Source organism: Peromyscus leucopus, chromosome 14, assembly GCF_004664715.2.
Source record: "Peromyscus leucopus breed LL Stock chromosome 14, UCI_PerLeu_2.1, whole genome shotgun sequence".
Lineage (NCBI taxonomy): Eukaryota > Metazoa > Chordata > Mammalia > Rodentia > Cricetidae > Peromyscus > Peromyscus leucopus.
In genome coordinates this window covers 55,614,061-55,635,313 of record NC_051075.1, presented here as the reverse complement: position 1 = coordinate 55,635,313, position 21,253 = coordinate 55,614,061, and the positions used below count along the sequence as shown (strand labels likewise).

General features: G+C 44.0%; 1 protein-coding gene across 1 annotated transcript in view; it reads left to right on the top strand.

Moving 5' to 3' along the window:
- Window positions 1-21,253, top strand: part of LOC114686833 (SNW domain-containing protein 1-like) — a 58,109-nt gene that overhangs the window by 23,381 nt on the left and 13,475 nt on the right. Inside the window, 7 exon segments of the mRNA XM_028861510.2 lie at window positions 969-1,079; window positions 1,184-1,367; window positions 6,896-7,050; window positions 12,564-12,675; window positions 12,678-12,724; window positions 19,369-19,464; window positions 19,557-19,663. Coding sequence (XP_028717343.1) covers window positions 969-1,079; window positions 1,184-1,367; window positions 6,896-7,050; window positions 12,564-12,675; window positions 12,678-12,724; window positions 19,369-19,464; window positions 19,557-19,663 — 812 coding nt within the window.

The window sequence follows — 21,253 nt, the reverse complement described above, 5'->3', positions numbered from 1 at the left end:
ACCCTAACTATTTTAACATTGTCCTCAGTAGCCTTTTTTTTTTTTTTTTTTTTTTTTTTTTTTTTGTCTCTCATTACCATAGAAACCTAGCCTATCTCAATAATTCTTTCTTGAGTCAGTGTGGTGGTGGCACACACCTTTAATCCCCCAGCACTTGGGGTCAGAGGCAAGAGGATCTGAGTTCGAGGCAGCCTGGTCTATAGAGCGAGTTTTAACAGCCGCGATTACACAGATAAACTCAGTCTCAGAAATTGTCTTTCTTATCTGTCTCTTTCACCCACAATCTCTACCTAAATTCTCCTTCAGCTCCAAATCATCTGTTGAATTAAATCTAAGTTCCTTGATCTTCATTTCCAGCACCTTCTCTGTTTGCCCCCTACACACACTTAAAAATAATGCATTCCTGGAGCAGAATGTAAAGTAGACGACTATTAACCGAACTATCAGCTATCAGCAGGGAGGCTGCTGTACAAACGGGGATCAGTTATGCTTTACATCTTATTCAATACGGATAAGATCCTAGGTGTAGGCCGGGCAGGGGTGGCCCACGCCTTTAATTCCAGCTCTTGGGAGGCAGAGGCAGGCGGAGCTCAGTGAGTTCGAGGCCAGCCTGGTCTACATAGTGAGTTCCAGGACAGCCAGAACTGTTATACAGAGAAACCCTGTCTCGAAAAACAAAACAAAAAACAAAACAAAACAAAAGATCCTAGATCCTAGGTGTAGCAGCCTTAAGGTGGAGGTAGATAATAGTATTAGCTTCCCAAATTATGGCTTTAAATCCTACCTTGTATCATCACTACTGATCTGCTAAATTCAGAGAGCCTCTCCCCTGTAAAACCCATAAATGTAAGGAATTTCCTTCGTTAGGGGAGTCTCTGTCAGCTCTCCAAAACCACTTTCTCTCCTTGAGAGAAGCCAGCATAATTCCCGCTCAAAGAACTACAAAGTCCATAAGGCCTTTCGCCCAGGGCGCCTGCGCAGTGAGCACTTCTTCCATTGTGTTCCTCGTTCCCGGCAAGACCCGCCCCGCGACGCTGTGGCTTGCGCTGGAAGAAGCGGAAGAAGATGGCGCTCACCAGGTGGGTTGTTGATTTGGGTCCTCGATACGGAAGGTCTGGGAGTACCCATCTTTTCCTTTTTTTCTGCCCGGACTGTGCGGGCAGTGACCTGGCCTGGGGCGTAGAGGGACCCCGGCCGAGACCATGGCTATAACCTCTCGCGGGCTTCCTTGGCGACTAGGCCGCGCCAAAGCCGGGGTCTCTCTTTAGAGGCTTCCCGGGTTGAGTTAGCCCTTTCCCTGGGCCGAGAGCCACGGCGTGGCCTCGTGCGGAGGAGCTCACGTGTGCTTCGCGTAAGCAGCGCGGCAGGTTGGCGAGCGCCCTGCGGACCCCGGCTGAGGCGGACGCGATGCGCGGTGGAAAGCAGCGGCTGAATTATCCTGCTGAGCAAAGCGCGCCAGTCTTGTGTGTGGCTTTCCAGCCGCTTGTATGCTTTGGGCTTTCCCCTTTCTCTAGTACTCTCTTTTCAGAAACAAAGATTTTTGCAAAAAGCAGCAGTTGGGAATGTCTCAGAACCGACCAAATTTTTTTTAAATTGGCAGCTGCTGTTTACTAAAATGCTCCGCGCTTTAACTTTGGACCTTAGAATTTCTTTTGTACATAGAACCACCTCCGACTTTTGCTGTTCTTGGTTGCCTTGGTTACCGTATGTAAAGTGCACCCATCCTTTAAGAAAAAGATGCTAAGTGGGAGATTTCCACAAAGTTATGTAACTCCTAGTTGCTCCGAGTGGAAAAACTTTCCATGCGAACTCAGCAGGAGAAGTCTGATTGGGTGTAAAGCAAATGTTCATTTTAGGACATTATCCTTCACCTGTTAAACCTACTTCTCATATTTTTCTGGCTTGTAACAGTACGAATCCTAAAGGCGTTTTGGTCACGGGAGCTACTGTTCGTTGTCCTACTTTGTGCTAGAGATTGTTTGTATAGAATGAAATGTTATTTTTTGCCACCGGAAAGATGGACAAGTAAATACACAGATGAAAACTGCAGGCAGGAGGGTCTCTTGAGTTCCGAGGCTAACCTGGTCTATATAGCTGGTTTAAGGTCAGAAAGAAAGAAAAGAGAACATAGCAACTAGCCTGTCCACTTAACACACCTGGTAAAAAGACATCAGACGAGGAATTGCCTAGATCAGATTGGCCTGTAGACGTGTCTGTAGGGAATTGTTTTTCTTGCTAGTAGATAGATGCAGGAAGATCCACAGCACTATGGGCAGCACCATTCTCTAGGCAAGTGGTCCTGAACAGTTAAAGCTGGATGAGCATAAAGCCAGTCTGCCAACCATCACGCAGTTTATGTGGTGTCTTGCCTGCCTGCCTGCTGCCTCCCTCTCTCTCCTTCCTTCTCTGCAAGAAAGCAAGTCTCTCTTGCTCTTGATTGTGAGTGAGATTTCACTAGCTGCCTTTTGAGTTCCTGCCTTGACGTCCTATGGTGGGTTGTGACTTGGAATTGTAAGCCAGATAAGCCCCTCCTCCTCCTTTAAAACTGTTCTTTGCCAGAGGATTTTAATAACGGAACAGAAATAAAATCACAGCCAACAGAAAATGCTTATTTGTGTAGTACTAGCCTTAGTACCAGAAAATCGGAGTGAATTATGCAGACTGTTAGTGTTACAGGTAGCAAACGTTTGAGTGTTCTTCAGGCACTGTGGTATAGATTGGTGAGGTTTTGAGGGGGAAAGGTGGAGTTTGGAACGAATGCACTCAAGAACAGTGCCAGTGGTGTGGTGTGTACTGTGTGCTTAACAAAGCAGTGACAGATGAAGTCTCAAAATGGCCAGGCTTGGGGACCACAGAGCTTTGAGCTGGCGTTCGTTAGTATGTTTTTAGTGTCCCTTGTAAAAACTAGCAAGTGTGGACTGGAGAGACAGCTCGGTGATTAAGAGCATGGCTGTTCTTGCAGAGGACCTGGTTCGGTTCCCAGCACCTACACAGTGACTCACAACCATCTGTAACTGTGGTTTAGGAATCAGACGCCCTCTCCTAGTCTCTGAAGGCCCTGGGCATGTATGTGATGCACAGACAGACATGCAGGCAAAGCACTCATACACGGGAAAGTGAAAGAGACCTATATTTTTAAAAATGGTGAACAAGCGAATGTGTTGGGATTTTTGTTGGTTTAGTTTCATGAACTGTCCCAGCAAATGAATCTTACCCAAGTGGGGGAAGGAGAGGGTGCTAGGTCCCAGAGGCTGCACCTGTAGTGGAGGACACGCCTTCTCCCTTCACTAGCCGGCTAAGTGCAGAACCTTCTCCCTATAACCTTTATTAACGTAAGGTATTGCCTCAGTTCTGCTGCTGATGGCTGCTGTGTCTCTACCGTATTCCAGCTTCTCCTGCTGCCAGGGGCTGCCTTTGCTAAAGGACCTGGTCACCTGAAATCCGTCTCAGCACATCTCTATACTGAACCTGAAGAGAAGATTTAATACTTAAAACAGTAGACCTGGTGGTGGCGCACGCCTTTAATCCCAGCATTCAGGTGGCAGAGGCAGGCGGATCTCTGAGTTTGAGGCCAGCCTGGTCTACAGAGCTAATTCTAGGACAGCCAGGGCTGTTACACAGAGAAACCCTGTTGAGGGCGGGGAGCAGGGACCCTAGATTGTAGCCAGTGGAAGAAAAGTGGTGGTATCCACTGGGTGGTGGTGCACGCCTTTAATCCCAGCACTCGGAGGCAGAGCCAGGTAGAACTCTGTGTGTTCAAAGCCAGCCTGGTCTACAGAGCAAGATCTAGGACAGGCATCAAAACTACACAGAGAAACCCTGTGTGTGTGTGTGTGGGGGGGGACACGGGACGGGACGACCGACAGACTGGTGACCAAGTCTTGGCAGTTGTCAATTGGAAGCAGAAACAGTTTTGTGGAATTGAGTCCTCAGTCTCTGGGATCTGGATTAGATCAGGAAGTGTCCCACTACAGTCTTCTGGCGCATCGCTTGTTTGCTTGGTGTGTGGGAAAGTACTTCCCATATCTGGTGTCGGGTGTCGGGTTGATTACTTGGTGAGATGGTAAGGTAAACTTCCTGTGTCTTTTTACTTCCTGTCCTCACAGAGCTTACTTCTATTAGGAGAGGGATTACATAAAACAGTCAGTAATGCATTCAGATAATAAATGCTATGACTAGGTTAAGGCATTAGAATGTAACTTAAAGGTTTGGGGTACAGGGCCAGCGAGAGGTGTCTTAGTGAATAAGAGCACCTGCGAAGCTCCAAGATCTGAATTCCATCCGTGAGCCCCACGTGGTGGAGAGAAAGAACTGACTCCCACAAGTTGTCCTCTGACCTCTGACGGTGCCATGGCGTAAATACGCACCCCCGCTCCTACACAAACTAAAGAAAAATATCATTTTTGCTGGGTGTGGTGGTGCATGCCTTTAATCCTAGCACTCTGTAGGCAGAGAGAAGCAGATCTCTGTGAGATTGGGATCAGCCTGGTCTACATAGAGTTCCAGGAGAGCCAAGGCTACATAGTAAGACCTTATCTCAAAAAATTAAAAACAATGAAAAAGGAAAAAAGTAATTAAAATTTGTGGAACAATGACTAGTTTGATTTGGGCAGGGCAAATATCTCTAGGATGCACATGCCACACACCCATAATGAGTAAGTTTAAAAACATTCCAGTCACATCACCTATCTAATATTTTATGGCAAAGGGGATGACAAAAATAAAGGTTTTGAGCTGGCTTGTTTAAGTCAAGTGGAGGAGGTCACAGTGATGTATAACAGTGACTGTAACAGACAGTGAATCCGTGTCACCAGACAGGGCCTGGACAGTGAGGGGCAAAAGGAGCAGAAGGTGTGATTCCTCTCCTCAGGTTGCTCAGTCTGGTAAGAGGACCGATAAGCGAATAGATGATTGCGATACAGAAAGACAGGTGGTGTACACATGGCTTAGAGGGCATAAGTGCACGGCCAACCCCAGCTGGGGGATCAGACATCTGTGGGACATACATGAAGTAGTTAGTATTAGACGCTCTTGACTGGTTCGTGAATGTTCTCATGTAGCACCTCACGAGGTAGATCTCTTACCTTTTGCTATGGGGCAACTGTTTCAGAGCAGGTAACTTCCCCGTGTTTTTAAGTTGCAGGGGTGGGTTTTGAATTTGGAACGTCCCCAGTCTGGATGTGATCCTACTGGTGTATGCTGCCACACCCACTTCGCCCTTCCTTAGCTCTTCCTGGTTCTGTAATTTGCATTTGCGCGATTATCCCTCTTTACAAGACCACATAGAATCTTTCCGAGTAGACATTCTCAGTATCTGCTTAGAATACTGCCTGTACCAAGTCATCAGTGTGTATTTTTTAAATAAATAAATAGTTTCCCTGCTTATTCAAGTATGTTTGTTAGCCAGGAGTTAACAAGGAACTTACTTGACTTCTATCTTTCCTTAAAAATACTTACCTACTAGTTATCTTTTTTTTTTTTTTTTTGAATTTGGATATCCTTATGGTAATAGTTACAATACAAAAAGTTTAGGAAGAATTTAGTAAAAAGGATTCTATGACTAAGTAGTAAGTAGCTACACGTTCAGGATTTCTGCTGTAGTTCTTTTTTTTTGTTTGTTTTTTTTTTGTTTTTCGAGACAGGGTTTCTCTGTGTAGCTTTGTGCCTTTCCTGGAACTCACTTGGTAGCCCAGGCTGGCCTCGAACTCACAGAGATCCGCCTGGCTCTGCCTCCCGAGTGCTGGGATTAAAGGTGTGCACCACCACTGCCCGACTCTTCTGCTGTAGTTCTTTGACCTATTGTGTTTTAAATTTCATTCTAAACTAGATCCCCTTGGGAAAATATTTACATATGCCTCTAGTAGTCTTTCTTTTTTCTGCTTGGTTAGTCTGTATACTGTAGCTCTTCCCCACACCCCCACACCCCACACCCCCGACAGAGGTTTCTCTGTAGCTTTGGAGCCTGTCCTGGATCTCACTCTGTAGACCATGCTGGCCTCGAACTCACAGAGATCCATCTGCCTCTGCCTCCCTAGGGCTGGGATTAAAGGCGTATAACACCACCACTGCCAGGCCCTTAAGATTGGGCTGTAGGCAAGATTGTTGTGCATTTTTATTTTCTTTCTTTCTTTCTTTTTCTTTTTCTTTTTTTTTGTGGGGGGGTATTCTGAGACAGGGTTTTCTCTGTGTAACAGTCTTGGCTGTTCTGGAACTTGCTCTGTAAACCAGGCTGGCCTCAAACTCACACAGAGATCCGCCCACCTCTGACTCTCTAGTGCTGGGATTAAAAGTGTGTGCCACCACTGCCTGACTAGTTCTTGCCACTTTTTATCAACATTAAAGTAGTTAAAAGTCAGGCACATAAAAGTAACATAAAAGCAGACCTTTAATCCCAGCGCCGGAGAAGCAGCCAGATCTACACAGCGAGACCCTGTCTCCTCCCCAGAATAGGAAAGCACAGTAGTGTTTGACATTTATCTATAAACCCAACTCCAGAAGCTGAGGCCAGAGGGTGGCAGGTTCCAGACCAGCCTGGGCTACCTGACTAGACCTGGTTAAAACAAAAATCAGGAAGGAGTCTTAGGAAACAGTGCACTGGAGTTGGCTTCTGTGTAAAGTACGGAAGTACAGAGTTTGGTAGCTTGTCAACCAGTGTAAAAATACTGTTAGTTTTTAAGTCCGGACAACTGTTTGCCCTTGGTATGGTCAAGGGCTTTTCACTGTGTGTCTCTGAGTACTTCCTTTCCACACATAAGAAAGTGATAAATATTGAATGCTTCTATAAACCATTGAAAAGTCTGTTGGCTGAGCAAAGGAAAATTGTAGCTGAATTGTAATAATTAAATGTGTTTGGTTTTTAATTCTGTATTTGGTGTTTAATTCTGGTTTCCTGTAGCTTTTTTACCTGCGCCCACTCAGCTATCTCAGGACCAACTTGAAGCTGAAGAAAGAGCAAGATCTCAGAGATCGCGGCAGACCTCGCTGGTCTCCTCTCGAAGGGAGCCTCCCCCATACGGATACCGGAAAGGCTGGATTCCGCGCTTGTTAGAAGTAAGTATGGGCTGAAATTTATTATTGTACATTTGTACAATAAATTTAAACCCTGGAGAATGATTGTTAACAGCAATGTGATGGAAATAATGATGGTAAGTTCTGAAAGCATGTTCTTCCTTCCAAAGACATTTTCCTCTTGCTTATTGTCACTGTTTGTGATCAGGAGAGAATCACTGTTTTTACTTCTTATTGTGCTGAACTGTTGAACTTATACAAAAGGAAGTAGCGTACTTTTACATAAGTAGATCTTCCAGCCCATGAACAATAATGGGAGAGTAAGAAACAAATAAAAGATGGAGCAGATGGCCCAGGAGGCAGCGGCTCTCACCAACAAACCTGACAATTTTGATTCCCAGAACCCACAGCGGAAAAGGAGAACCTGTCCCCAAACTTTTTTACAAGCACTGTGGCATGTGAATGTGCCCCGCTCATCTCTCTTTCTCTCCCTCCTTCCTTCCCTCCCTCTCTGTCACATATACACAGACATATACTAATAATAATAAATAAAAATTTGAAATCTTTGTAAGGAGAAGAATCAGAAGTGGGGTTTGCATTTGAATTGTGTCCACTCCCGCCCCACCTCCAGCAATGAGAATAATACCATGTCATAACTCAGAGAGAACGTTCCTTCAGGGAAAAACGCGGTGGTGGCGCCTCTGCTGACTTAGTTCTTTTGTGTGCTTTTTAAATCTCCAGTTTGAGAATGTTAGCACATGCCTGGTCATGATATTACATACATTTTTTAGAGTGAGTATAAGCAGAGAAGAATTTGGAATGGTCCTTTCATATTTCTTATTTGTCTCCAAAGAACAAATTTCCTTGACAGAGGCAGGTGGATCTCTGAGTTCAAAAGGCCAGCCTGGTCTACAGAGTGAGTTCCAAGACAGCCAGCACTACACATAGAGAAACCTGTCTGAAAAAACAAAACAGAATCTCTGCTTTCATTAAGCCTTTTTTCTCTCTCCCAGTATTTCTCATTCCTACAAGTTTTCCTTCATTTCCTGACCATGCTCTAACATTCTGAATGAACTACACCATTTTTGTACCCAGTTACTACTGTTTGTGTTTTCTTTTGTTTTTTTCTTTTTCGAGACAGGGTTTCTCTGTGTAACAGTCCTGGCTGTCCTGGAACTCATTTTGTAGACCAGGCAGACCTCGAACTCACAGAGACCTGCCTGCCTCTGCCTCCCAAGTGCTGGGATTGAAGGCGTGCGCCACCACCGCCCAGCTGTTTTGTTTTATTTTAAGATTCATTTATTTTATATGTAAGGGTGTTTGCCTGCATATCTGTGTACCATGTGCATGCAGTGCCCTTGAAGGTCAGAAGAGGGCCTTGGGTCTCATGGAACTGGGGTTACAGGTGGTTTGTGAGCCACCTTGTGGGGCCTGGGAACCAAACCTGAGTTCTCTGCAAAGAGCAGCCAGCACTCTCGAGCAGCAAGCTGCTTCTCCAGACCCTTGTCTGCCTTACAGACGAGGTCTCTGCCTTCTCTTCAGTCTGCCCAGGGTGTCTGTAGTGTGGGAATAGAAGCACTGCTTAGCACTTGCCGGAAGCTGTGTGTGCCTGCCTCTGCCCACTCCGTCAGCTCTAGAGGAAATGAGCACCTCATAAGAGCTCTCTGCCTTGTTCCAGCATAGCCCTGGGCTTTTTCTCTGATGTTTCTGTTGTTTGGGATTTGTTTTGCTTTGGTTTTGTCTCTTTTTATCTGGTCTTTAGGAATTCTGCTATATGAAGGCCAGTCCTGCAGTTGTTAGGAAAGGATTTTTGTTCTTGGTTTTGTTCTCTCTGGAATTAGTGAGATGTTCAGCAAGATAGTCGCCATGAGGTAGTGGGGCCTGCTCTGATAGAACTCTAGAGTGGTTAAAAATGTGCTTTTGGGGCCCGTTCCCAGATTACAGAGTGGGGACAGCAGGCTCGTTTCCCATACGAGGGAGCCTCTGAGCTTTATGACATCTGCTGGCTGTTGGCTTTGATAGTCCTAATTGATTATCAAAGGTTTCGTGTATCCTGGTGGACCAGAGCAGTTCATTTGGAAATCAAACTCATGGCCAGCTAATCTGAAAATGCCTGGGATGCTTTGAGGGGAGTGGCAGTTCTGTGAAGACGGCATTTTGTTCTAGTTTTCGGAGTAAAGGCTGTGATTTTCTGGCAGGCTTAATGACCACATAATGCCACAGCTACAGTTCTGAAGTGCTGATTACAGTCGAAGAACTCCAGCAAAGCTGAGCATGTGTCAAATTGATGCTCTGCGTACAGGAAGCACTTTTCTTAGGCAGTCTTTATTTCTGCCTAATTTTCAGGAAAATACCTCTTTTCACTTTATTCTGTTGGTTTTCAAAACTTTAAATCCTCCAGTAAATAAGCATATTGTTCCTAGGAATTCACATCCAAGACCTAATGAAATAGTGTGTGGAAAAAAAACCTTATAAAAATGAATTTATTTTTCAATAAATACCCTCTTATTGATGAATTTCAATGTTTTCTCTAACATTCTTGGTAATATAGATTGAGTATACCTTACATAATATACTTAGGACCAAAAGTAGTTTAGATTTCAGCAGGCTTTTTGGTTTTGGGGGCTTTTTTTGTTCTTGTTTTTGGTTTTGTTTTGGGGGGGGGGTTTGTTTGTTTGTTTGTTTTTGAATATTTGTATAGACAACAGATTTAAAGGCTTGGTGGCCTGTGCCTTTAATTCCAGCATTTGGGAATCTCTATGATTTCGAAGCCAGCCAAGTCTACATAGTGAGTTCCAGGCCAGCCAAAGTTAATGTACTGAGACCCTTTCCTGGGGGAAGACATTAATTTAAAAAAAAAATATGGAGCAGGGGGACCTGTCATTGCTCAGAAAGTCTTGGGTTTTTTTCTTTTGTTTTCTTTTTTTTTTTCTTTCTTTTTTTTTTTTTTTTTTTTTGGTTTTTCGAGACACGGTTTCTCTGTGTAGCTTTGCGCCTTTCCTAGAACTCGCTTTGGAGACCAGGCTGGCCTCCAACTCACAGAGATCCGCTTGGCTCTGCCTCCCGAGTGCTGGGATTAAAGGCGTGCGCCACCACCGCCCGGCTTTTTTTTTTTTTTTTTTTTTTTAACTAAAAGGTATTTCATGGTATTAAAACAACAGCTCGGCTGTACCTGGGGAGACTGACTCCGTGGGTTAGAGCACTTGCTCTCAAGCATGAGGAGATGAATGTGAGTCCCTCGGCACTCACATAAACACCTGTAATCCCAGCACTTGTGGGCCAAGGGCAGCTGGATTCCAAGAGCTTGCCAGCCAGCCTAGCCAGAAAATAGAGTTTCTGGGTCCAGTGTCTCAAGGCAATAGTGTGAAGAGTGGTAGAAGTAGACACCTAAAATCCTATTCTGACCTCTGTATGCCTGTACATGGGTGCCTGCCTGCCCTGCACACTGGCATGTACATCACACACCCACACGAGGTAAAACTTTTGAAGTCCAGTTACCTGGGTTTGCATTCTGCACATGTGCTAGCTATGAGATCTTGAGGAGTCTTTTGCTGTTTTGGAGACTGGGTCTCACTGTGCAGCCTGGCTAGCCTAAAATTTGCTGGCCTCAAACTCACAGATACCCTTCTTCCTTCCACCTGTGCCTCCGGAGTGCTGGGATTAAAGAGGGTATGCCACCTCTCCAGAACATGTACAGTTTGTGAGCCTGAGTTCTTTCCTTCCGAGAATGCTCAAGTGTGAGTTAGACTTGATCTACAGAGGCTTTTAGAAATATTATTGGCGGAACTACAAATTATTGGCGGAACACTATTCTACTTTAAAAATTAGAGTTCTCATTCTTGTGAGGATGTATAGTCACTGTTAGAGATGTGAATGAACCTGGGTGGTGGCTTAGGTGTCATCCCACTGAAATAGGATCACTTTGGCTTAGGAGTTGGGGGTCATCCTGGCCAGCATAGCAGATGCCTTTCTAAAATTCACCCTCTGTGGTCCATAAATTTCATTCTTCAAATTCGTAAGACAAGAACCCCAAGGCAACTGGTTCGGGTGAGCCAGGATTTTGTAAACTCAATGGTCATTAAAGCCATACCAAGCCGGTGGCTTTGGGGTTCTTGTCTCACAGATTCAAGATGAAATTCACAGACCATAGAGATTGGGTTGTTGAAGGGTTTTATCGTAGAACTCTTAGAGAAGGTGGGGGTGGGGGTGGTGTAGCTAAGAACGCTTTACTGGATGCATGTGTGAGCTGGTCAGTCCGATTTCCACTCCGCTCATGTCCTCAGTGTGGTTTCCAGGAAAGGAACACAGAAATAAGGAAAAACCTGACTTTCCTTCTGGTGTCCTTGGCCTCTGACAAGGATGAAGTTGCCCACAGGCCCAAGGACATTTCTAGCTTTTAGTCACAAGAAAAAACTTGACTTTTAGGTTTTTTGTTTTGAGTTTTGGGTTTTTCCCCCTAAAACATCATGGCCGAATTCTATACTCTGTTCTTATCACAAGGACATGGCTAGGATCAATCCAAAAGAAAAATGTGTGACTCATTGTGGGTCCTTTCTGTTTTATCTCTGGTGTGACAGTGAGTAAATGATGTGTTAACAGAATCTGATTCTAAGAGCATCTCTTAACATTTCTCCTGGGGTGAGCTTCACCTGATGCTCTATGGATATGTCTGTGTAGAATGCTAAAACTAGTCTTTGGTTTGTACTAAAATTTATTTGTTCTAGGCTCTTACATAAAATGCATGTTCCTTGAGAAGGCCCTCCATGACTACTTGTCCATGTAACCTTAGCATCATTTCCTCTGTCCTCTAAAAGGACACACTACACTAGTCCCACACTACATTCTTAGAGAGTTAAGATACTGCTGTTTTTGCAGGAGGACCCAGTTCAGTTTCCAGCACCCATGTCAGGGAGCTCACAACTACATGTAACTCTAGCTCAGCGAATCTGACCCCCTCTTCTAGCCTCTGCCAACAACTACACACACACACACACACACACACACACACACACACACACACACACACACACACACCGGCGCCTACACACACATATCTCACACACACACATGCCACACCTGCACAAACATCTCACACACCTCTCCCCCTCCCCTCCCCCTCCCCCTCTCTTACACACACACCTCACTCACAAACCTCTCTCTCTCTCACATTACACACATACCTCTCTCTCACACACACACATACACACCCCTTACTAAAGAAGAAAAAGAGAATGCTTTCGTCGGATCTTCCTTTATTTGCTTTCTCGCCGTTGCGGCTTCCCCTCGTATGATCTCTTTGCACAGGCTGTCACACACAGCCTCTGTACTGAAAGCTTGAAACGCCTCTTCCCAGGGCCTGCACGATCCTCATGGTACTTCCTCCACCCAAAGAGTATGTTTTTATACCTTTGCCCACTAAATGTCAGCGGTACAAGATGAAAGCCGCCTTGCCTTGGCTCACTGCTGCCACTCATGCCTAGCATCGATTCCCTAACTTGAATGAACTGCTACTTCCTACTAAATACTTTTTTTACTTCTTCTCTTGTAATATACAGGATTTTGGAGATGGAGGTGCTTTCCCAGAAATCCATGTGGCCCAGTATCCACTGGATATGGGGCGAAAGAAAAAAATGTCGAATGCCCTGGCCATTCAGGTGGACCCTGAAGGAAGATTAAATACGATGCAATTGCGCGACAGGGGCAGTCCAAAGACAAGGTAATCTCTCACTGGTTTCGTTGATTTGTTTTGGGGTTTTTCTTGTTGATAAATACTTTGTGAAGTTTTATTACGTTTTGTGGAAATGATAAATCACTTGCCATTTTGGATTATATAAAAATAGCAGTGAAGTTGGAGCTGGAGAGATGGCTCATTGTATAAGAACATTGGTTGTTCTTGCAGAGGACCTGAATTCAGTTTCCCAGCACCCACATGTAACTCCAGTTCCAGGGGCTGTGATGCCCTTCTGACCTCCAAGGGCACCGGGCATGCACCTGATGCACATACATTATGCAGGCAGAACATTCATACATGTAAGACAAATAAATCTTTTTACAAAGCAGTGAAGGTAGGGCTCTAACTGATGGTGCTTGGCGTGCACAGGCCCTGGGTGTGAGTCCAGCAGCAGAACCAATAAAATCACTATAAAATACATAGCTGTAAAACATACTTAGGTTAACTTCCTCACCAACAGTGACATTGTACCTTGCACAGATTGGTCATAGCTGCAGTCCCCTTTAGACCAGTCCAGCACAGAGCCCAGGCTGGCCTTGAACTCAGATCTTCTTGCCTTCGCCCTCCCAGTGCTGCAGGCCGCACCCAGCCGTGATAGCTTTCCTACTTAGGTTTTGTTTGATGTTGCAAAAAGTTATTTCCAAAAGTGCTACCAAACTTGCAAAAGTCAATAATCCCAGACTCCTAAGAAAAATCAGCCTTGTTAGCGATGGAACCCAGAGCCTCACACATGCTAGGCAATTGTTCTACATCTGAACTGTGCCTCCTCATACTTTAGTCTGTATACAAAGTTCCCTCCATAGACTTGAGGAATATCTACACAGATGCTTCATCTCTTTACTCTTTACTTTGTGGTGGAACTAGAGACCCCTAAGCTATAGCCCCACTTTTTTCTTTTTCTTTTTTTTTTTTTTTTTTTTTTTTCCAGTTTGGTTTTTCGAGACAAGGTTTCTCTGTATAACAGCTCTGTCTGTCTGTCCTGGAACTTGCTTTATAGACCAGGCTGGCCTCTGCCTCCCTAGTGCTGGGATCAGAGATGTGTGCTGTCACCATCTACATCCCCACTTCTTATTTGAGTAGTTCATTTGGATATAACACAGCCTCCTTTTGCCACCCAGATTTAGTGTCTTAAAAGGTAATTCCAAGACCCACAGTAATAAATAATAAAGGTAATTCCAAGACCCACAGTAAAGCTTCAAATAGTCTCCTCACAGTGTGCCTGCACTCAGCTGAGGAACTGTTCTGAAGTCCCTGCTTCGTTCTGTTTCTCTTGTAAATAATACTGGATAGAGGCAGATTGCCTCAGGATTAATGGTGTCAGGATTGATGGTGTCCTCAGTAGCTCTTTTACCACTCCTGACTTCAGTTTGATCCTCAAAAGCAGCACTTTTCAACGTGTGGGTCACGACACCTTTGGGGGTCGAATGTCAAATTTCCCGCATATCAGATATTTACATTACAATCCATAATGGTAGCAATGAAAATAATTTCAGGCTGGATGTGGTGGCGCACACCTTTAATCCCAGCACTCAGGAGGCAGAGGCAGGCGGATCTCTTGAGTTCAAGTCACCACAGCATGAGGAACTGTATCAAAGGGTTGCAGCATTAGGAAGGTTGAGAACCACTGCTGTGAAGTCATACCCATCATCCATTGTACCTCTATTGTGGCTACTAAGCTTTAGAAAAATAGAGTCATTCTACTTTTTATCCCTGGTGAGTCCCTGTCCCCTCGAACACCTGTCCCTGTCCACCCTGCCTGGTTGGGAACAGGTGACTCTTCCATCTGTTTGAGGATAGGGTGGAAGAAAGCGCCCTGTTTCTCCTGTGCTTGTCTTTCCTGTGTCACCTCCCAGGCACTAGGTATTTTGTCCTTCCCCTGCTGTCCAGTAGGTACTTGCTTTTAGCATTTGAAGGTACTTGTTTTATATACATACATAATATACACGCATAGGTACGTACGTACATACATACATACATATGTATTTATTATGCAAGTAGAGCTGAGCATAGTGGTACACACATGTAGTGCCAGCCGTTGGTCGTTTAGAGGGATCATTCTTAGGTCCATAAAACACGTTCAGGTTTTGCTTTGTCTTGTGTTTAGCTAAGAGTGGATGGATTGTGTTGCGATGTACTGAACACACAGCTTTGGTTGAGTAGCTGTCACATCCTTTGGCCTCCCGAGGGGTGCTTCTTGACAGTTCAGAGCTGTCTTGAGAATTACACTGTGTGCGGCATGGCTGGTGCTGCCTGTTGAATGGCAGCAGTTCCCTGGCTACCACTGTGTCTTAACCAGAGCCTCCTGCTCGTGCACAGACCCTTTCAAGGGAAGCCAGAAGAAACAGTAGTTCCCCCTGGAAAACCGTGGGCTTCTTGTTCTAGGAGAAAGAGGACTACTTTATACAAAATGGATTTGGGGGGCTGGGGAGATGGCTCAGTGGTTAAGAGTACTAGCTGCTCTTCCAGAGGACCCAGGTTCAATCCCCAGCACCCACATGGCAGTTCACAACTGTCTGTCACTCCAGTTCCAGGAGATGAACTCCCTCACACAGATATACATGTAGGGAAAACACCGATGCACTTAAAAATAAATCTTGGGGGGAAAAAAAGAAATAAAACTTAAACAGAATGGATTTTTTAAGTGATCATCATTCGGGAGACTGGTATGCAGAGGCTGGTATGGTGGAAACAGCCTGTTTGATTTTGAGTTTGTACTGTAGTACAGTGCAGAGGTTTCTGGTTTATTCCAGAGGAAACTGGTGTTCTTTAGGAACAAGGGAGTGCTCACTAAAATATTAATAGTGAAAGAGCAAGGCCATAAATGTTAGTGATAGGTATAAGAGGGGAAAAGGACTTTTTTTCTCAAAAATATTTGAGAAAAGTCTAAGGCCATTGATCTCTACATGTAAAAGTACAGTGCATAAGACATTTGTAAGAGAAAACCGCAAGGAAATGTTTCTTGGGATACATTTTGATAGAACTTTATAGACTTGGGTGATGTCTTAAAAGCTATGGCGTGTGTAGTTTTCCTTCTGCAGCTGTCTCGTGGAAAACATACTGTGCATGATAGCACCTAAAGGGATGTTGTTAACCTCTCCTCCCAAACTCCAGCAGCTTCAGATGACCCTGTGAGAAAGCCCGTGTTGTTAACTTGTTTATGTTTGCAGATGACATGGTGGATATGTTGAGCGGCTCACCTTTCGGTCAGTCCTGTTCTTGTCAGGAGAGTAGTCAGATGACATGCCGCTTTCTCTTTTATATTTGAAAGATGTTTTTATTTTTACATGTATGAATATGTTGCCTGTTTGTATATATGTGCGCCACATGTGTGCCTGGTGCCTGTAGAGGCTGGAAGAGGATGCTCCATGCCTGGCCTAGCTTTCTCTCTTGATGATTAGAGCAGTTTATGATCCTACCTTCAAGGCTGTGCTGTAGTGTTCGGATGACTCCACCCAGCCATGTGGCCTGCTGAGGTATGCCGAGTTTCTTCAGCACATTTTGTTTTCAGGCTGTAGGCTATGGGAGTTTATAGTTAATTACCACAAAGGAATCTTGCTCTTGAGATGTCCTTCACTCTGTCTTGTAAGATGCTAGAATCTTACTGATGCTTGTTTAAAGCATTATTAACTTTGGAGTACCCAAATAAGAAGCAGCAAATGGCTCTTCTGGGCTAAGTTAGTATTGAGACTATATTGAACGTACATGATGATACTAGGGAGCCATTTACTTAGAATCTCCCTGTAATGTCTACCGTGGAAACTGGGCAAGTCATCACAATCTCAGTGTTCTTCTTTACAGTATTAGAGAGTTTTCAGTTTGTGGTGGTACCGATTTTTCCAGCCTGAAAAGAAATAAGGCTTTTGAGGTTGGTTACTGGATATATGATCCTCATGTACTGCCCCTTATACTTTTCTCATTGTTGTGTGCTTCTGAGTCCCTTATAAAAATGAACACTTGTAAAAGTCAGTGTCGTTGATGGCTCTCGTGTCAGTGGTTACACCTGGGCCAAACTCCCAACCCTTCTCATCCTTCCATAGTAAGCTGGACATTTCAGTCAGCAGTCTCTCCCCCTCCCGCTATCCTACATAGAAATAAGGCACCTCTAAAGGACATTTAGTCCTTCAGTTATACCAAAGAAGTCCCTGAGTGCCTTCTGTAGACCAGGGACTGTTGCAGGAACCAGAAACCCATTAGTGAGTGTTCTCATTGGTAACTAGGTATGATTTTGCAAGCCTTGTGGGTGGATATGAAGGTTAAATCAGTCTGAATCACATGCATGCAAGCAGAACCACATGGTATCAAATAATAAGCTCAGTAGGGCTGGAGAGATGACTCAGAAGTTAAGAGCACTGACTGCTCTTCCAGAGGTCCCAAGTTCAATTCCCAGCAACCATATGGTTACTCATAACCATCTATAATGAGATCTGGTACCCTCTTCTGGTGTGCAGACATACATACAAACAGAACACTGTATACATAATAAATACATCTTTTAAAAAAAAAAGAGCTCGGTAAATATGAGCTGTGATCATTATTTCCATTGTTTTAGCAGGTTGACTTAGAAAAAAAGCGTAGTGTGATGAATGCTTTGAAGAGAGTAGACAAAGTGCTGAGGTGCAGAGTGATTGGGTCTGGAGGGGCAGGCAGACTTCAACCAATTTGGAACACAAGAGATTTAGAACTTGAAGAACTCTACACCCTCTTGGAACTGGGAAAACTACATTATGTTCTTCAAGGAACAGAAGAGCTGTGTGCCTGCGGCGGGAATGTGTGCCTGTAAGCAGGACAGATGAGGCTGTAGGCACAGCCAGGTTAGAAGTAGCCAGTGTTTCTTGCACTGTTGCTTGAGTAGGAAATTGAGAACAGTTTACATCCCATTCAGCTGTTTTAAGAGATGCATGGTAGGTTACAAGTTTAGCTTTTAGTGGTTAATGTTGTCTTCTGAAGAAAAAAATGTGAAGATCACAGGAATTTTGTTTTCTACTCATAAATTGGATAAATTGTCCTTTTTTCTTTCTTTTTTTTTTTTTTTTTTTTTTTTTTTGAGACAGGATCTCTCCCCAGGTAGCCCTAACAGGCCTGGAACTTGCAGTGTAGACCAAGCTGGCCTCAGACTCACAGAGATGGACTGTTTCTGCCTCCCAGGTGCTGGGGTTAAAGGCGTGTGCCACCACTTAAAGATTCATTTTTATGAATGTGGAATGTGTTTGCCTGTATGTGTGTATGTGCCTGGTGCCCTTGAAGGCCAGAAGAGAGTATCAGATCCCCTGGAACCAAAGTTACAGACTAGTGTGAGCTACCTTATGGGTGCTAGGAACTAAGCCTTAGTCTTTTATAAGAGCAGAAAATGTTTTTTAACTACCAAGCCTTCTCTCCTGCCCCATAAATTCTTCTTTTTAATGTATGTCTTTCAAAGAATGTCTAACAAAAGTATTAAAATCTAGAATATTTGTTAAATTTCTAGTATCTTTTTTTTCCTTTAAAGTCTGCCTGTACATTTTAATGAAAATACTAGGGAAGTATTGATAACAAGCAAGCAAGTGATCTGTTTCAAGAGCTCATCACATTAGGATCAGCCTAAAAGATGTTGTTGGTCCTGATGCAGTTCATAAAGTCATCCTGATGTTGAGTATAGAGCAAGTTATGTATTGAGATGATTTGTTTCTATTGTCAATTTCCTATAACCTGGAATCATATGGGAAAGGAGCCCATGAATATTGTCTAAATCAGGTTGGCCTGTGGGCATGTCTGTAGGGGATTGTCTTGATCATTGATAACAGCAGACAGCCAGTTATGGGCGCCACCATCCCCTCGGCAGAGGGTTTCTTGCACTATGTGAGTCAAGCGAAAGCTAAATAGGAACAGGCAGCAGAAACTCATTCATTTCTCCCTGCTCCTGACTGGATATAACTTGACCAGCTGCTTGAGTTTTCCTGCCTTGACTTCTCTCAATAGTAGACTCTAACTTGGAATTGTAAGCCAAATAAATCCTTTTCTCCCCGAGTCTCTTTTGGTCAGGCTGTCACAGAGACAGAGATGAAACTAGGACACATGTATAAATATGTTTTTGTTTTTCTCTTACTCTTGTAGAAGAAAATATTCTGGGCTTTTTCTTTTTCCTTCATGTTCACTTTCCTAGTTTGTGAATAGAATTGATTCCAGAAAACAGAAACAATATAAATAGGATGAGGTCAATGGAATTTTCTAGGCCCAGTGAATTTGGAAATTATTTAGTAACCCGACTTAAATTCTGATGAGTTTTTAATCCAAGATAATGGTGCTATAGGCAATTTATATCATCATTAATTTCAAGTCCTAGTGAGCCTCAAAAATAGAGATCACTGATGCATAAGATTTTGTTGGCAGAATGTTTGGATTCTGACTTGATTAGAAGATCTCAAATAATTTAAATGCATGGGGTCAAGGGAAAGTGATCAGCTTGGAGCCAGGGCAGCAATTTGTGTACATATTTTAAGCTCCTTTAGTTTTAAAATCTGAATGACAAAACTGGGTATCCTAAGTGTGTAAATAAATATGCTGAAAGGACATATTGACATCTAGAGTGACTTAATGAGGTTGCTTCTCTCCATTCTATGTGTTCTAAGCCTGCTTGTGTTTAAACACTTTAGGTCATTTACAGCAAATACACTGACCTGGTTCCAAAGGAGGTTATGAATGCAGATGACCCAGACCTGCAAAGGCCTGATGAAGAGGCTATTAAAGAGGTAACTCGGAGTCGATATATGCCATTATTTTAGATGACTTTGTGTCCTTACTAATTTCCAGCTGCTCAACATGATGCTTCTTCTCATTTCAGATAACGGAGAAGACAAGAGTAGCCTTGGAGAAGTCCGTATCGCAGAAGGTTGCTGCAGCCATGCCAGTTCGTGCAGCTGACAAGCTGGCTCCGGCTCAGTATATCCGGTACGCACCGTGCTGGACTCTCTCACCAGCTTACCAAGCCAGTTATATATGCAGTGTCTTAATTAGTGACTTTTGAAGCCTGTTGACTCTTGTTTGCAGAAGGGTGTTTTGTTTTTAAGCTTTATTTATTTAGTGTATGAGTGCTCTGTTTGTATGTATGCCTGCAAGACAGAAGAGGGAATCAGAGAGAAGATGACATTGAATCAATCCCATTATTGATAGTTGTGAGCCCTCATGTGGGTGCTGGGAATTGAACTCAGGACTTCTGGAAGAGCAGCCAATCTCTTAACCACTGAGCCAGCCCCAAGAGTCTTTTTTTTTGTTGTTGTTGTTTTTGTTTGTTTGTTTGTTTGTTTTTTTGAATGCCTACGTTACGATGTTAACTGCTGTAAGCTGGATAGGGTGGCATATGCCTAGGCAAAGACCTGTGAATCTCTTGAGTGCTAGGCCAGCCAGGGCTACATACTGAGACCCTGCCTCAAAGCAAGATGTTAGCTGTTGTGATCTTCAAATGGTTGTTTTGGGCTTGTGGGGTTTTGATTTTTCAGTTTTTAAGAAAATAACCATTACCTATGGTAAAGGCCCAGACCACAATTGTTTATATTTATTTATTGCTATTTTATATGTATGGGTGTTTTGCCTGCGTGCCCATTGCCCAGCGAGGCCAGAAGAAGGAGTTACAGGAACTGAAGCTGCAGGCAGTGGTCAGATGCCATGTGGGTGCTGGGAATTGAACTCTGGAAGAGCAGTCTGTGCTCTTAACTACTGAGCCATCTCTCCAGCCCTGGCAATTTTTGTCCATCATGTAGACTTAAAAGAAGGTGCTAGTTTTAGACCTGCAAAGCTGAGCAGGCAGACTTCCCAGGTGGAATGTGGAAAGGATGAGGAGAGAAGTCTATCAAGGACTATGGGGGTCCAGCCCCTCGATAGTTCCCTCCCAGGGTCCGCGGAAGGCTCTATCAACCAGCTGAGGATCTATTCTTTAAGGTCGGTAAATCAGTCTACGCATGCAGAGTTCTTTGGTCCATTCGCTTTAATTCTTCTGGCATAGCATCCTTTATACACAGCTTCAGCTCTGTTCTCATGTCTAGCTCCTTTCTTGCCTGATTTCTCTCTATATTTATCTACTGTCCCCTCTAAGTTCTATCTTAATTCCTTTATCTAGTTCTGTCCCTTCTAGGTTCTCATCTATCTAGTTCTTTCCCGTATTAGCTCCTCTCCCATCTCCTTCTCTCTCATCTGGCTCTTCCTCATCTTGTTCTTCCCCATCTGGCTCTTCCTCATCTTCCATCTCGTTCCTCTAGTCCTCTCTTTTAGCTCTTCAGTCTAGTTCTTCCCCATCTCAGTTCGTTCCTCTCAAGTTCTTACCCATCTAGTTCTTCTATTCTCTTCTCTCTTCTCTTCCCTATGCCCTGGAAGTCCCGGTATATAAAAAGGAGGGTCCGAGCTAAATTGTGTAAAGCTATTACTTAACGTCCACCTCTCCTAGGCGGTGTCTCCTTCTGGAATCTACCGTAAGTCAGGAGACTTGCATGTGGGCTGTTATCATTGTTAGTCCACCTGGGACTAACAGTGGGCACCCACCTGGGT